A 16,015-nucleotide genomic window follows, 5' to 3' on the forward strand; every position below is an offset into this window, starting at 1 on the left:
AAGCTAATGAGCCCAAACAAACGCACTCTAAAAGAAAAATACTAAACACTATTTGGTTTTTAAACATTACCACAATATTAGCTACAAATATTGGACCAGTCGTGAAATATTTATTAATCAAAGTATGAATATATATGGAGTTTGAGTTTTCCGCCCTTATTGCAATAAAATCTTCTAGAGTACTTTTTGTTGAAAAGAATTTTCCCGGGCGGTATTCCTTCTTTCTGTTTTTGGGTTACTTCCGTATTTTTGGCAGGCTGAAACCGAGCATCTAAAAACAAATTCAAACAGTTGAAGCTACTTTATGTTTAGCCTTCAAACTATCCTCTGTCCAAACCAAAACTTGCTTCTGGTTAGTTTCTGAGCATCCTATTGCTTGCCAATATAAAAGGTGGCTATGGACATCTCAAATATCATCATCTTCTTCGTTGACAAAGATGGCTCGTGGTCTCATTGCCATTTGTCTCATCACTTTGCTAGCCTGTTCATCTGTGGAAGGTCGAGGCCTAGGTAAACATTCATCCCTAACCCTTTTCATTTTCTTCATCTTGTTCTACATTTTCGCAGGTTTTCGATTTATGGTCATTTTAAGTGGTTCATCGTGCAATGATATGTTGTTGCAGAACTAGCACATTTAAATGGAGCTGAACATCAGTCCGTGGGGGATCATGTTCACGGAGTTGTAGCAAATGTGACAGTGGGTGGGTTCAACCTTCAGTTAAATTTAAGCAACCCTAAACTTGTTGAAGAACTGAAAATTAAACGATCAGACTTTCCATCCGATTTTCTGTTTGGAGCCGCCACTTCTGCTGCACAGGTACATGTAAAATGAGTTATGCATATATAGCCTCAAAATTTCTTTGTTAAAATAGATTTTGTTATATTAATCGATGAATGTTGAGCGCAGAGCGAAGGGTCAGCTAAAGAAGGAGGGAGAGGACCAAGTGGTTGGGATCATCGCATGGAAACACTCCCAGGTTTACATAACCTTAATAAGTTATCTTATCTTCATAATTTTTCCATTCGGAATAATGATCAGCCAACAAAATTCAATTACAGAAAAACTTCGAAACAGTACAAAGTTCCCTATGGCAGTCGATGGATATAAACGATACAAGGCGAGTAGCAAAAGGTCAAAACATCATTAAAAATCCAGTTTGTTCTTAAAAAAAATTAAGCTAATATACTCTAATCTGAATTTTAGGAGGATATTAAGCTTATCAAGGACGCTGGACTAAATTCTTACAGATTTTCCATCTCCTGGAGTAGGATTTTACCAAGTAAAAATCATTTCTTCTTTATTCTGTTCTTTTTAAAATTTGTTTAATCATTTATAAGAAACTGATGGGGTGTTGATGGATCCTACGCAGAGGGAAGCTTAAGTGGCGGAATTAACCAAGAGGGTATTGATTACTACAATAGCTTGATCGATGAGCTAATAAAAAATGGTGAGAAAGCTACCAGTTTTTATGTACTTGGATGGTTGAATTAAGTATGCGTTTGGCTTAATGTATTTTCTGCGTTCTAACGCAGGCATCACACCTTTCGTGACGATTTATCACTTTGACATGCCACTAGCCCTGGAAGAGAAGTATGGAGGCTTACTGAATCGCTCGTTCGTGTAAGCCTTTTTAAAAAACCATTTTGCACGCATATGTCATTTTGTAAACATGAATTGAAAAATATGAGCTTCATAAGATAAATAAAGAATATAAGATCAATCTCATAATGTATAATAATGATATGGTCGATTTTCCAGGAATGACTTTAGAGACTATAGCGAGCTTCTATTCAAAAAGTTTGGAGACAGAGTTAAACATTGGTTCACAATTAATGAGCCAAACATTCTTGCTCAATTTGGTTATGAACTTGGGATTTCCCCACCAGGGAGGTGTTCACTTCCATCAACCCTTTGTGCATTAGGGTCTCCTGTGAAATGTTTCGAGACTGTCGGCCCGTGCAAGTTTGGTGGCAACTCGTCAACAGAGCCTTACACTGCAGCCCATAACATTATCCTTGCCCATGCCACTGTGGTTAAGCTCTACAAAGAAAAATATCAAGTGAGACTTGAAGACTCGAGGAAATTCATATAAATTCAATTGTTTCAACTTTTTAATCTTATCACTAAAGATTAGTTTGAATGTCATCTTCTAGGAACAACAAAAGGGTGAATTGGGAATCGTCCTCGCTTCACAATATTTTTTGCCCTATACACAATCAGAGGAAGATAAAGCCGCAGCAGGACGACTTTTTGACTTCTACCTCGGATGGTAAGTAGAAGCATTCCATTTCATGATCACATGATCATTGATGATAATGAGAACTTGCATGTTTTAATCATTTTATGATAAGCTTTTTCGTTTGTAATGCTACTATTTGTGCGTTAGGTTTATGGGACCATTAGTATTCGGAGATTATCCTGAAAGTATGAAGGAGAGGGTGAAGGATAGGCTTCCCACTTTTTCCGCAGAAGACAAAGTTCTGCTCAATGGGAGTGTAGGGTTGGTTGGTATCAATTATTATACATCAACATATGCCAAACATAAGGCTCCTCCTCCAGGTGAGGCGTTGCGTTATTCCTTCGATCAATGGGCCGAAACAATAGGTAAGATATCTTGCTCTCTAGAGCCATAAGGACAAATGACAAATCAAACATCAAGCATAGTTTTAATATTCCGTCATGTTGATCGTGTTTTGATTGTTTCAGCTATCAAAGATGAAGAAATTCTGGGTGTGGTAAGAAATTTTTTAAGATTCTATGTTCTTGCTAGTTTTGTAAGAAACGAAACATCGGTATTGTCTTTGTTTGAGGAAAGTGTGTGGTTTAATTTTTCCTTATGGTGCAGACCGATAGTCATTGGCCGGAAGGCCTGCAGAAGCTGTTGGAGTACGTAAAGGATAAATATCAAAATCCAAAACTCTACATTTCTGAAAATGGTTCGATTTCTTACGCTTGGGTTAATCCTTGTATATATACTGTTAACCAAAATATGCATAACAAAAATAAAAAAGGATGACATATCTTCTACACCTTTTCTTTGTAGGACTTTCTGATCACAAGGACAAGGGCTCTCCACTTGAAGTACTTCTAGAGGATCCATATCGAATTTCCTTTGTTACTCGTCACTTGTGTCGAATCAATAAGGCAATTAAGTAAGTGATGATATATATTTTTATTTGACACTGAAACAAATATATTGTCTCATTCTTAACAAAAATTATTGCAGGAATGGAGTGAATGTCAAAGGGTACTTCTATTGGGCTCTATTCGACGACATTGAATGGGGCATGGGGTTCAATCGAGTTGGTATTTACTTTGTTGATTTCAGTAACTACACGCGCTACCCCAAGCTCTCCGTTAAGTGGTTCCGAGCTTTCCTTCAAGGCTGAGATCCTGCTATAGCTGCCTGAGTAATCAGTTGTTCAAACTTAATATTTAGCAATGTAAAGCCATTATCCCTTTGGTTTTCTTGTTGTAATCTATGTTTCCCTATAAAAATAAGGCTCTTCATTTGTGCTTCAAATAAACCATGTATGCTACGAATAATTTAATCAGTACTGCAAAGGGCACACAAACTTTCATTTTATGTCGAGAAATACAAAGGTTCATTTGATTCTACTTCTTTTGCCCATAAATCATCTGCTGCTATGCCTAACTGCATATAAATGGAGAATCGGTCATGTAAATTCTCGCTTGTGCACGCAGTCGAATCAAACAGCTAGGGTCTTCTGACCAAACAATCTCCAGTAACTAGATATTAAAACACGAATAAAGCAGGACTATAATTATCATAAACCCCCCAACCTACTGATCAATGTCACTGCAATCTGGTCCAACGATAATGAAAGCCTTGTGGAAGATAATGTGCAACACAATACTATCTGTGCTTCCCAATCTTACATCTTCTCTAATTACTACCCTAAATTTCAGTAAGTGCACAGTTGTTACTTAGCTGTGGGTTTTCACTATTCTATGCTATTGGAAACGCCATATCCTGGCGCGCCATGGCTGTAATCGGTATTATGTTTGTATCTATTCCACCTCCAGTACAAATTATTGGTTTGTTTTTCGTTTCAGACGTTAAGTCTGGGTTTGAATTTCCTTGAACAAGCATGTATGTTTATACCTCTATCTCACCAATCTCAATCTAGGATTAGGTAGGTGATAGGTTGCAGGTGAAGTTGCTAAGATGATGAAGACTCAAAATAAACACTATTTTGGAACTATTGCAAATAACTCACTCTTTCTGAAACTTAACCAAAATAACTCATACTATTTTTGAAACAACAACAAAATAACTCATACTATTTCTAAAATAATAGCAAAATAACTCACATTATTCTTGAAACTCAACCATATATAATAACTCACATTATTTCTAGAAGAGAACAAAATAAACATTATTTCTAAAACTAAACAAAATAACTAACACTATTTCTCAAACTGACCGAATTGGTTTGAGCATGATTTAAGTCTCGGTACAGTTGGATATTTGTTTGTTCACACAGATTTTTTTTTACATACCTTGATGCGGTTTTATATAGAAATTACTAGATTTATTCATCCTGAATTCACTTTTTTATAATTCCACCTACATGCCATGTTTTAATGATTAGTCAATGGATTTTGTTAAAAGTGTTACATATGTAAAGATTGAATACATTGACGAATCACTCTTCTGTATCTGGTGAAGAGGAATTACAATAACTCATGAAAGTATGAGATCAATCTCATAAATATGAACTTCATTAGATAAATATGAACTTCATTAGATTGAATACATTCACGCATATGTCATTTTGTAAACAAGAATTGAAAAATATGAACTTCATTAGATAAATAAAGAATATAAGATCAATCTCATAATGTATAATAATGATATGGTCGATTTTCCAGGAATGACTTTCGACACTATAGCGAGCTTTTATTCAAAAAGTTTGGAGACAGAGTTAAACATTGGTTCACAATTAATGAGCCAAACATTCTTGCTCAATTTGGTTATGAACTTGGGATTTCCCCACCAGGGAGGTGTTCACTTCCATCAACCCTTTGTGCATTAGGGTCTCCTGTGAAATGTTTTGAGACTGTCGGTCCATGCAAGTTTGGTGGTAACTCGTCAACAGAACCTTACACTGCAGCCCATAACATTATCCTTGCCCATGCCACTGTGGTTAAGCTCTACAAAGAAAAATATCAAGTGAGACTTGAAGACTCGAGGAAATTCATATAAATTCAATTGTTTCAACTTTTTAATCTTATCACTAAAGATTAGTTTGAATGTCATCTTCTAGGAACAACAAAAGGGTGAATTGGGAATCGTCCTCGCTTCACAATATTTTTTGCCCTATACACAATCAGAGGAAGATAAAGCCGCAGCAGGACGACTTTTTGACTTCTACCTCGGATTAGAAGCATTCCATTTCATGATCACATGATCATTGATGATCATGAGAACTTGCATGTTTTAATCATTTTATGATAAGCTTTTTCGTTAGTAATGCTACTATTTGTGCATTAGGTTTATGGGACCATTAGTATTCGGAGATTATCCTCAAAGTATGAAGGAGAGGGTGAAGGATAGGCTTCCCATTTTTTCTGCAGAAGAGAAAGTTCTGCTCAATGGGAGTTTAGGGTCGGTTGGTATCAATTATTATACATCAACATATGCCAAACATAAGGCTCCTCCTCCAGGTGAGGCGTTGCGTTATTCCTTCGATCAATGGGCGGAAACAATACGTAAGATATCTTGCTCTCTAGAGCCATAAGGACAAAAGAAAAATCAAACATCAAGAATAGTTTTAATATTCCGTCATGTTGATCGTGTTTTGATTGTTTCAGCTATCAAAGATGAAGAAATTCTTGGTGTGGTAAGAAATTTTTTAAGATTCTATGTTCTTGCTAGTTTTGTAAGAAATGAAACATCGGTGTTGTCTTTGTTTGAGGAAAGTGTGTGGTTAAATTTTTCCTTATGGTGCAGACCGATAGTCATTGGCCGGAAGGGCTGCAGAAGCTGTTGGAGTACGTAAAGGATAATTATCAAAATCCAAAACTCTACATTTCTGAAAATGGTTCGATTTCTTATGCTTCGGTTAATCCTTGTATATATACTAAGTTCAGACATGCAAGATTGTGTGATCAGACCTCAAGAAGAGAGCTAGAGCAGGGATTTAAACCATGGTCTTGAGAGCTCCAAAGGAGCAACTTGAGGAATGTGTCGATAAAAACTTTTGTACTTTTGTATATAACAATCTACCAAATGTTTTCAATGTAAATAGTATTAATGTTTTGCAACACAACTTTTATATCTTGCACACGTAATCTTTCATACAGTTTTCAATCCTGCAGCAACGTATGGGTACAAATTTCTAGTCTTACTCTAAACCCTAAGCACGTATGGACGACAATCATAATTTCCACAGTAAAAGGATTCAAATTTTCACATTCACTAGTTCAGTAACACGTATTGGATGGCGGCCCATCATAATCATATCTTACTCATGACGTGTTAGTGTGGCTTTGATTGAGCCAAAATTGGAGCCCCACATCGGTGGGTGAGGAGAGCATCAAGTGCTTTATAAGGAATGGTTCTAGACAACGTTTGGGATTGGGTGACCCTCACGATATTTGAAGTTGGAGAACTCATTTGAAATTTGGTATCATATAGCTCTATTTAAATTTGGATTGTGGACGTGAATTTGGAGATGGCTCGAATGACTCCAGGTGGAGTTTGTTGGTGTGGTTTTGATTGAGGCAAAATTGGAGTCCCACATCGGACAGGTTTTATGGACTTGTAGTTGAGATTGAGACGTCAATATTGATGTTTAGTTTTATATAGGCTGTTTGTCGGCCCCTTCCATATTCCACATAAACAATTCCTAATCATCGGTCGGTTACGTTTGCATTTTCTAGTTGGATTCTTTATAACAAACCAAAAGAAAAAACAAAAACTTGTGACAGATTATCCAAAAGTGCTGCCAAAGTAAGCAGAATAATATCTTGAAAAAGATGAAATGATAATTGACTAATACATAAAATCAGTAGCTGATTAGATGATACTTGGAAAGATTCATTCACCACATTCGCCTTTGCAGTTCAAAGTGGGTGAAGCATTACCTGAACTCCGTGTTGTGGACGAACTGTCACATACTGAATGGGCGAGTGAACATAACCTGGGGATAGAGTGAAGGAGTAGCGTTGTAGAATCATTGACACAGCAATCTTTGCTTCATTGATTGCAAAGTTTAAGCCCACACAACTTCGAGGTCCTATTCCAAACGGCACAAATGCACCTATGTTATTGTCAGTTGCTTTAGCAACCCCTTCAGCAAATCTCTCTGGTTTGAAAAGTTGTGCGTCCTGTCCCCAGATTCGAGGATCGTGGTGAAATGACAGATTTGAGATAACTAATGCAACATTAGCAGGAACAATGACATTTCCCAGTCTAACTTCCCTTCCAACTTTCCTTGCAAAGCCAGCAACAGGGGGATATAACCTTAGAGACTCATTGAAGATCATACTCATCTGCATGAACACGAAAAATGGATGCCAAATCAAGATTACTTCCAATCTTAATTTTGCCACTTAAGATAAGCAGTTGATTAATTAGTGGTTGACTTTCTTACTGTTTTCAGTTTGGTAATGCCATCGAGATTTGGAGTTTGTTTCCCAAATAATTCCATGACCTCCTTTCTTGCTTCCTCTTGCCAATTCGTATGGAGTGCTAGAAGAAAGACGGTCCAAGCAAGCAAAGTATTGGTGGTTTCTTGTCCAGCAATGTAAAAAGTCTTGCACTCGTCAACCAAATCATCCACCGAAATCCTCTGGCCGTCATTGGCATCATGACGAGCCTTCAAAAGTAATCCAAAAAAATCACTCCCAAAGCCGTCCTCATCTCCACTCATTGCCGTCTTTTCTCTTTTCTTAGCGATATCCATTATGGAGGCATATACACCTTTCTCAAGTTTTTCTGCTTCGATCTCGTCACTAGTTTTGAAAATTTTACTGCAACATTAAGCAAAAGACTAACAACCATGAGAACACAAGTAACACTCCAAGAATATTTGTGGAATGAACCGAGATTACCTGATGCCAGGAATCCTGACTGTGAGGGCGTTTTTAGAAAGTAGGAAGGCTAACTTCATCATCATCTCAAAAATGTTCTGTCCTTCTAAATAGCTGCTGCCAAATGCTGTTCTCGAAATCACTTCTGAAGTGAACAACCTGAACTCTTCAAACACCTCAATTTCTTTTTCTTCATAATTTCTCCACCTTTCAAGCATCGTCTCAGCACTAGCTACCATATCTGGAAACATACTCTAGACAAATAATACTGTCATGCTATCAACAAATTTAGCTTCAGCAATCTTTACCACAGTAACTGTAAAAAACTTACTTTTAAACATTCTCCATTGAAGGCATGGGTAGCAAGCTTTCTCATTTTTCCCCATTTTTCACCTTCAGTTGTTGTGACAAGGCCATCTCCTAATAGCTTCTTCGCAAAGGTATCGGGCTCTCTTTTCGGATAAGCTTTATCCTTGTTACTCATTATCTCTTTGCATAACTCAGGTTCCGTAATGACCAATTGTGCAAGAGAACCATGCCACTGAAGATATTTCTTCCCTACAATTTCGTACAAAAAAATGACCAAAATTTATGTCGGAACAATTTGAAAAACAACAGTTAACTAAAAGTGAGACATAGCTTGTTAGTTGTTACCATATATCTGTGACCAAGAGTGTATGTGAGGTACAACTCCAGAAACTATGTCGTGAGATAAATTCTTGGGCCTGCGCATGACTTCCTTTTTCATGTCGGATATTTCTTTTGTGTTTCCATGGATAAGTCTGTAAGGAGGACCTTTGATCCCCTGCGCTTTCATCATCTTTTGTATCCGAGTCGGAGTCCACCATAGTTTGTGTAAGATATTGATGAGAACAAAGACAAGAAATACACACAGAAGGCTTGAAAGAATGGCTACCATGCCTTCCAAAGAACTCATATTTTGTCAACCGATCAAATTTTCAAGAGTCCGGAGTCCAAAGTTTCCTCATCTTTATCCTCAAGAAAAATGACCCCACACCTAAACGTGTTAGCTTCTGATTGTTAGCTTACTTTTCTGACTACTTACTACAATCCAAAGACATTGCCGCAGTATTAGATTTGATAAAATGGCTACAATGTCGCGTGCTATTGACTGGAAAATGATTTGGGGAATCCTATTATCATATTATCATGATAGTTCATCGTATATCGTGTAATTAGAAATTATTTAAAATTTAAAATTAAATATAAATAGTACCTATGAAAACTGACCACACGATATACAATAAAAGGTCATGATCACGGATTTGTAGCCGCATAATTTTTATCTATAGTAATGTTAGAGAGATTAAATTTGGAAATTAAATTTGCAAACTAAATTATGTGTTACTAATAAAAATAAGCACATGCATCAACTTGTAAGTAATAAACCAATCATTAACTTCCATGTCTTTTAGTTTTCAAAATTTTATCTACAGATTTAGTCTCTCTAGCATTACTCTCTTTTTTTTTTTGTTTTTTTTGTTTTTTTTGGTGTTATCAATTAGGTTTAGTAATTAAATCTAGCCATTCATTTTTTTTTAATAAAGCTTGGCCGTTGAAAGAAGAGCAGCAAGTCTTGCTAAAATGAATAAGTTATCATTCACGAACACTTGACCAAACAATTATTGAATTGAAAACTTGAACTAACATCACTCCAAATAAAAAAACACATTCATTTTTAATTGATTTTTCAACATGTCTTGCCATTCTTCTTCCAACAGCCAGCCATTGTTCTTTTCCAGGCCGTCAATACTCCGCATTTAAAAATTGAAAGAACGGCTCCTATGCCTTCCAAAGAACTCATTTTTTGTTACCTGATCAAATTTTTAACAGTCCGGAGTCCAAGTTTCCTCAGCTTTATCCTCAAGACAAATGACCCATCTAGAACACCTAAACGTGTTAGCTTACTTTTCTGACTACTTACTACAATCCAAGACATTACCATATTATTAGATTGATAAAATGGCTATAATGTCCCGTGCCATTGAATACCCGGGATTTGTAGCCCCATAATTTTTTATTTTTTGTTGATTTAGCAGTTAGATTTATTGATTAAATCTAGCCATTCAATTTTTTGGGAATAATGATTGGCCACTGAAAGAAAAATAGCAAGTCTTACTAAAATGAATACTCTCCAACCACAAATGAACACATGACCAAACAATTATTGAATTGAAAACTTGAACCAACATCATTCCAAATAAATGAACACATTTATTTTTAACTATTTTTCAACATAATTTGATACAGAGAGCAATGAACTTCCCATATCTTTCTATCCGCAGACGGCACTACAAACTGTATCCACCCTTAAGTATTATTAGATATCTCGGATGGATTGTTATTATGACCGTTCGTGAATTTTAAAGGGGCGTTGAGCTGACATGGCATTGGCATAGCTTCCTTGGCTAGAGAGTAGGTGCTCCTTCTACGCATCCAAGTTCTAATTCTTCTTTCACAAATTTTTTTATACAATAATATAATTGCATTAAGAGAGTGAGAATAAATTGGTTTTGAACTCGTCATTTTTTTTTTTTTTGTCAAATGATAGATTTTATTAGATTCTAATAGATAAGTTTACATCTTTTGCAAAAATATTGAAAAAAAATTCGGGTTCTATACAATTCCATTTATGGTTACCACCAATCTTTGAGATGGAAGCTGCTACTTCATGTGCTGCACAGTTGTTCACCCTATGGGTAAAATCAAACACAACAGACTCAACAGAACTAGCAAGGGACCATATATCATAAATAAGCCCTTCCATTGCTGCGTCAACCTCAATTTCTCGATTAACCATTCGTATATAATTAAGATCTCTCTCGCTTATCAAAAAGAATAATATCACTAAATCATAATGTTAATCGGTTCCAAGATATAATAATAATAATAATAAGGGTTTTTATCCCAAACATTTATGATTTCAACAAAGGCAAATGCTAAGAATAATAACCACATTTTGTAGACCGTAAACGAACAATACTAAACACTATTTGGTTTTTAAACATTACCACAATATTAGCTACAAATATGGGACCCTTCGTGAAATATTTATTAATCAAAGTATGAATATATATGGTGTTTGTGTTTTCCGCCCTTATTGCTATAAAATCTTCTAGAGTGCTTTTTGTTGAAAAGAATTTTCCCGGGCGGTATTCCTTCTTTCTGTTTTTGGGTTACTTCCGTATTTTTGGCAGGCTGAAACCGACCATCTAAAAACAAATTCAAACGGTTGAAGCTACTTTATGTTTAGCCTTCAAACTATCCTCTGTCCAAACCAAAACTTGCTTCTGGTTAGTTTCTGAGCATCCTATTGCTTGCCAATATAAAAGGTGGCTATGGACATCTCAAATATCATCATCTTCTTCGTTGACAAAGATGGCTCGTGGTCTCATTGCCATTTGTCTCATCACTTTGCTAGCCTGTTCATCTGTGGAAGGTCGAGGCCTAGGTAAACATTCATCCCTAACCCTTTTCATTTTCTTCATCTTGTTCTACATTTTCGCAGGTTTTCGATTAATGGTCATTTTAAGTGGTTCATCGTGCAATGATATGTTGTTGCAGAACTAGCACATTTAAATGGAGCTGAACATCCGTCCGTGGGGGATCATGTTCACGGAGTTGTAGCAAATGTGACAGTGGGTGGGTTCAACTTTCAGTTAAATTTAAGCAACCCTAAACTTGTTGAAGAACTGAAAATTAAACGATCAGACTTTCCATCCGATTTTCTGTTTGGAGCCGCCACTTCTGCTGCACAGGTACATGTAAAATGAGTTATGCATATATAGCCTCAAAATTTCTTTGTTAAAATAGATTTTGTTATATTAATCGATGTATGTTGAGCGCAGAGCGAAGGGTCAGCTAAAGAAGGAGGGAGAGGACCAAGTGGTTGGGATCATCGCATGGAAACACTCCCAGGTTTACATAACCTTAATAAGTTATCTTATCTTCCTAATTTTTCCATTCGGAATAATGATCAGCTAACAAATTTCAATTACAGAAAAACTTCGAAACAGTACAAAATTCCCCATGGCAGTCGATGGATATAAACGATACAAGGCGAGTAGCAAAAGGTCAAAACATCCTTAAAAATCCAGTTTGTTCTTAAAAAAAATTAAGCTAATATACTCTAATCTGAATTTTAGGAGGATATTAAGCTTATCAAGGACGCTGGACTAAATTCTTACAGATTTTCCATCTCCTGGAGTAGGATTTTACCAAGTAAAAATCATTTCTTCTTTATTCTGTTCTTTTTAAAATTTGTTTAATCATTTATAAGAAACTGATGGGGTGTTGATGGATCCTACGCAGAGGGAAGCTTAAGTGGCGGAATTAACCAAGAGGGTATTGATTACTACAATAGCTTGATCGATGAGCTAATAAAAAATGGTGAGAAAGCTACCAGTTTTTATGTACTTGGATGGTTGAATTAAGTACACGTTTGGCTTAATGTATTTTCTGCGTTCTAACGCAGGCATCACACCTTTCGTGACGATTTATCACTTTGACATGCCACTAGCCCTGGAAGAGAAGTATGGAGGCTTACTGAATCGCTCGTTCGTGTAAGCCTTTTTAAAAAACCATTTTGCACGCATATGTCATTTTGTAAACATGAATTGAAAAATATGAACTTCATAAGATAAATAAAGAATATAAGATCAATCTCATAATGTATAATAATGATATGGTCGATTTTCCAGGAATGACTTTAGAGACTATAGCGAGCTTCTATTCAAAAAGTTTGGAGACAGAGTTAAACATTGGTTCACAATTAATGAGCCAAACATTCTTGCTCAATTTGGTTATGAACTTGGGATTTCCCCACCAGGAGGTGTTCACTTCCATCAACCCTTTGTGCATTAGGGTCTCCTGTGAAATGTTTCGAGACTGTCGGTCCATGCAAGTTTGGTGGTAACTCGTCAACAGAGCCTTACACTGCAGCCCATAACATTATCCTTGCCCATGCCACTGTGGTTAAGCTCTACAAAGAAAAATATCAAGTGAGACTTGAAGACTCGAGGAAATTCATATAAATTCAATTGTTTCAACTTTTTAATCTTATCACTAAAGATTAGTTTGAATGTCATCTTCTAGGAACAACAAAAGGGTGAATTGGGAATCGTCCTCGCTTCACAATATTTTTTGCCCTATACACAATCAGAGGAAGATAAAGCTGCAGCAGGACGACTTTTTGACTTCTACCTCGGATGGTAAGTAGAAGCATTCCATTTCATGATCACATGATCATTGATGATCATGAGAACTTGCATGTTTTAATCATTTTATGATAAGCTTTTTCGTTAGTAATGCTACTATTTGTGCATTAGGTTTATGGGACCATTAGTATTCGGAGATTATCCTCAAAGTATGAAGGAGAGGGTGAAGGATAGGCTTCCCACTTTTTCCGCAGAAGACAAAGTTCTGCTCAATGGGAGTTTAGGGTTGGTTGGTATCAATTATTATACATCAACATATGCCAAACATAAGGCTCCTCCTCCAGGTGAGGCGTTGCGTTATTCCTTCGATCAATGGGCCTGAAACAATAGGTAAGATATCTTGCTCTCTAGAGCCATAAGGACAAATGAAAAATCAAACATCAAGCATAGTTTTAATATTCCGTCATGTTGATCGTGTTTTGATTGTTTCAGCTATCAAAGATGAAGAAATTCTGGGTGTGGTAAGAAATTTTTTAAGATTCTATGTTCTTGCTAGTTTTGTAAGAAACGAAACATCGCTATTGTCTTTGTTTGAGGAAAGCGTGTGGTTAAATTTTTCCTTATGGTGCAGACCGATGGTCATTGGCCGGAAGGGCTGCAGAAGCTGTTGGAGTACGTTAAGGATAAATATCAAAATCCAAAGCTCTACATTTCTGAAAATGGTTCGATTTCTTATGCTTCGGTTAATCCTTGTATATATACTGTTAACCAAAATATGCATAACAAAAATAAAAAAGGATGACATATCTTCTACTCCTTTTCTTTGTAGGACTTTCTGATCACAAGGACAATGGCTCTCCACTTGAAGTACTTCTAGAGGATCCATATCGAATTTCCTTTGTTTTTCGTCACTTGTATCGAATCAATAAGGCAATTAAGTAAGTGATGATATATATTTTTATTTGATACTGAAACAAATATATTGTCTCATTCTAAACAAAAATTATTGCAGGAATGGAGTGAATGTCAAAGGGTACTTCTATTGGGCTCTATTCGACGACATTGAATGGGGCATGGGGTTCAATCGAGTTGGTATTTACCTTGTTGATTTCAGTAACTACACGCGCTACCCCAAGCTCTCCATTAAGTGGTTCCGAGCTTTCCTTCAAGGCTGAGATCCTGCTATAGCTGCCTGAGTAATCAGTTGTTCAAACTTAATATTTAGCAATGTAAAGCCATTATCCCTTCGGTTTTCTTGTTGTAATCTATGTTTCCCTATAAAAATAAGTCTCTTCATTTGTGCTTCAAATAAACCATGGATGCTACGAATAATTTAATCAGTACTGCAAAGGGCACACAAACTTTCATTTTACGTCAAGAAATACAAAGGTTCATTTGATTCTACTTCTTTTGCCCATAAATCATCTGCTGCTATGCCTAACTGCATATAAATGAAGAATCGGTCATGTAAATTCTCGCTTGAGCACGCAGTCGAATCAAACAGCTAGGGTCTTCTGACCAAACAATCTCCAGTAACTAGATATTAAAACACGAATAAAGCAGGACTAATTATCATAAACCCCCCAACCTACTGATCAATGTCACTGCAATCTGGTCCAACGATAATGAAAGCCTTGTGGAAGATAATGTGCAACACAATATTATCTGTGCTTCCCAATCTTACATTTCTTCTCTAATTACTACCCTAAATTTCAGTAAGTGCACAGTTGTTACTTAGCTGTGGGTTTTCGCTATTCTATGCTATTGGAAATGCCATATCCTGGCGCGCCATGGCTGTAATCGGTATTATGTTTGTATCTATTCCACCTCCAGTACAAATTATTGGTTTGTTTTTCGTTTCAGACGTTAAGTCTAGGTTTGAATTTCCTTGAACAAGCATGTATGTTTATACCTCTATCTCACCAATCTCAATCTAGGATTAGGTAGGTGATAGGTTGCAGGTGAAGTTGCTAAGATGATGAAGACTCAAGTCATCACACATCACACAGGTTTGGATCATGCATTACATATTACACTGCATCTGTGTGGTTCCTGTCTAGTGAAGTTCTGCCTAGTCATGTCTCTGTACATGCACTATTAACATATACAAATGCCTTTTACCACTGGTGAAGTATAGCTACGGAGTTTGAACCCACGCCGTCATGCAAGGGCTCAACTTCTTTCCCCCTCCCCCTTCCCGGTCCCCCTGTGGTAAAGGGCCACTTGCCAATATTCTTTCATTTGGACATTAACTAATTGTGTTCATGTAATTTCGTAATTGGAGCTAATTCCTTGGTGATCACACGAGTCAATGAAACTTGATCCAAACCCTTTATCTACCAAGATAAATTTATAAAACTAAAGGGGGTGTAGTCAAACTAAGATTTTCAAGGATTTTAAAAGTGATAGATTTGATGGGATTTAAGAGGATTAAAGACTCCTACAAAATTCATATGGATTTTTTAAAGAATTTAAATGGATTGTGGTGGATTGTGGTGGAAGGATTTGAAATCCTAGGGGTGAGGTTGGATTCTTTTTAGTATTGGTTATATATTTTTGGCTCTCAAATTCCACAAAATTCACAACTTATTGAAATCCTCCAAAATCTTAATTTTTTGAATACGCTTATATTTTGATAGATTTTAAAATCCTTTAAAATCTTTTAATTGACTATACTTAGATTTTAAAGGATTCTAAAATCTTTTAATTGACTACACCTAAATTTGAATGAATTCTAAAATCCTTTAAAATCTTTTATTGACTATACTAGGATTTT

General features: G+C 36.3%; 4 protein-coding genes across 5 annotated transcripts; 3 read left to right on the forward strand and 1 right to left on the reverse strand.

Moving 5' to 3' along the window:
* The first annotated feature begins 437 nt into the window (after positions 1-437).
* Positions 438-2,725, forward strand: LOC103938243 (beta-glucosidase 13-like). The gene is made up of 10 exons (XM_048589418.1): positions 438-510; positions 624-817; positions 908-977; positions 1,060-1,118; positions 1,205-1,280; positions 1,371-1,448; positions 1,534-1,621; positions 1,760-2,060; positions 2,155-2,270; positions 2,388-2,725. The coding sequence occupies exons 1-10, from the start codon at positions 438-440 to the stop codon at positions 2,632-2,634; spliced, it is 1,302 nt and encodes a 433-aa protein (XP_048445375.1). The 3' UTR covers positions 2,635-2,725.
* On the forward strand, positions 2,641-6,799 carry LOC125479699 (beta-glucosidase 11-like). Its single transcript, XM_048589419.1, has 9 exons — positions 2,641-2,736; positions 2,847-2,937; positions 3,045-3,153; positions 3,228-3,365; positions 4,898-5,029; positions 5,520-5,737; positions 5,840-5,868; positions 5,979-6,089; positions 6,722-6,799. Exons 1-9 carry the CDS (start codon positions 2,641-2,643, stop codon positions 6,797-6,799), a joined length of 1,002 nt encoding a protein of 333 aa, XP_048445376.1.
* A 198-nt stretch (positions 6,800-6,997) lies between these two features.
* On the reverse strand, positions 6,998-9,021 carry LOC103938227 (cytochrome P450 CYP749A22-like). Of its 2 annotated transcripts, XM_009348225.3 has the most exons (5): positions 8,717-9,021; positions 8,394-8,620; positions 8,084-8,316; positions 7,624-8,002; positions 6,998-7,522 (listed from the first exon to the last, which is right to left on the reverse strand). In XM_009348225.3, exons 1-5 carry the CDS (start codon positions 8,997-8,999, stop codon positions 7,094-7,096), a joined length of 1,551 nt encoding a protein of 516 aa, XP_009346500.2. In that variant the 5' UTR covers positions 9,000-9,021; the 3' UTR covers positions 6,998-7,093. The 2 variants fall into 2 exon arrangements, with proteins under 2 accessions (XP_009346500.2, XP_048445972.1); XM_048590015.1 differs by lacking the exon at positions 8,717-9,021 and having other exon boundaries at positions 8,084-8,303; positions 8,394-8,593.
* Positions 9,022-11,461: 2,440 nt separating this feature from the next.
* LOC103929150 (beta-glucosidase 14-like) lies at positions 11,462-14,507 on the forward strand. Its single transcript, XM_048589420.1, has 15 exons — positions 11,462-11,534; positions 11,648-11,841; positions 11,932-12,001; positions 12,084-12,142; positions 12,229-12,304; positions 12,395-12,472; positions 12,558-12,645; positions 12,784-12,914; positions 12,947-13,083; positions 13,178-13,293; positions 13,411-13,583; positions 13,732-13,760; positions 13,871-13,961; positions 14,069-14,177; positions 14,252-14,507. The coding sequence occupies exons 1-15, from the start codon at positions 11,462-11,464 to the stop codon at positions 14,412-14,414; spliced, it is 1,587 nt and encodes a 528-aa protein (XP_048445377.1). The 3' UTR covers positions 14,415-14,507.
* The last annotated feature ends 1,508 nt before the right edge of the window (positions 14,508-16,015 follow it).

Source organism: the organism of the source record quoted next, unplaced genomic scaffold (genome assembly GCF_019419815.1).
Source record: "Pyrus x bretschneideri cultivar Hongxiangsu unplaced genomic scaffold, Pyrus_bretschneideri_v1 Contig3, whole genome shotgun sequence".
NCBI classification, from domain to species: domain Eukaryota; kingdom Viridiplantae; phylum Streptophyta; class Magnoliopsida; order Rosales; family Rosaceae; genus Pyrus; species Pyrus x bretschneideri.

Excerpts from the sequence above, each read along its gene's own strand:
- LOC103938243 (XM_048589418.1), top strand. The coding sequence starts at position 438 with ATGGCTCGTGGTCTCATTGCCATTTGTCTCATCACTTTGCTAGCCTGT. Across the intron at positions 818-907 it reads CCGCCACTTCTGCTGCACAG|AGCGAAGGGTCAGCTAAAGA; the intron begins GTACATGTAAAA and ends TGTTGAGCGCAG. Across the intron at positions 2,061-2,154 it reads TCTACAAAGAAAAATATCAA|GAACAACAAAAGGGTGAATT; the intron begins GTGAGACTTGAA and ends GTCATCTTCTAG.
- LOC125479699 (XM_048589419.1), top strand. The coding sequence starts at position 2,641 with ATGACAAATCAAACATCAAGCATAGTTTTAATATTCCGTCATGTTGAT. Across the intron at positions 2,938-3,044 it reads ACTCTACATTTCTGAAAATG|GACTTTCTGATCACAAGGAC; the intron begins GTTCGATTTCTT and ends TTTTCTTTGTAG. Across the intron at positions 3,154-3,227 it reads CGAATCAATAAGGCAATTAA|GAATGGAGTGAATGTCAAAG; the intron begins GTAAGTGATGAT and ends AAATTATTGCAG.
- LOC103938227 (XM_009348225.3), bottom strand. The coding sequence starts at position 8,999 with ATGAGTTCTTTGGAAGGCATGGTAGCCATTCTTTCAAGCCTTCTGTGT. Across the intron at positions 8,621-8,716 it reads CTCTTGGTCACAGATATATG|GGAAGAAATATCTTCAGTGG; the intron begins GTAACAACTAAC and ends ACGAAATTGTAG. Across the intron at positions 8,003-8,083 it reads GTCAGGATTCCTGGCATCAG|TAAAATTTTCAAAACTAGTG; the intron begins GTAATCTCGGTT and ends TTAATGTTGCAG.
- LOC103929150 (XM_048589420.1), top strand. The coding sequence starts at position 11,462 with ATGGCTCGTGGTCTCATTGCCATTTGTCTCATCACTTTGCTAGCCTGT. Across the intron at positions 12,473-12,557 it reads CGATGAGCTAATAAAAAATG|GCATCACACCTTTCGTGACG; the intron begins GTGAGAAAGCTA and ends GTTCTAACGCAG. Across the intron at positions 14,178-14,251 it reads CGAATCAATAAGGCAATTAA|GAATGGAGTGAATGTCAAAG; the intron begins GTAAGTGATGAT and ends AAATTATTGCAG.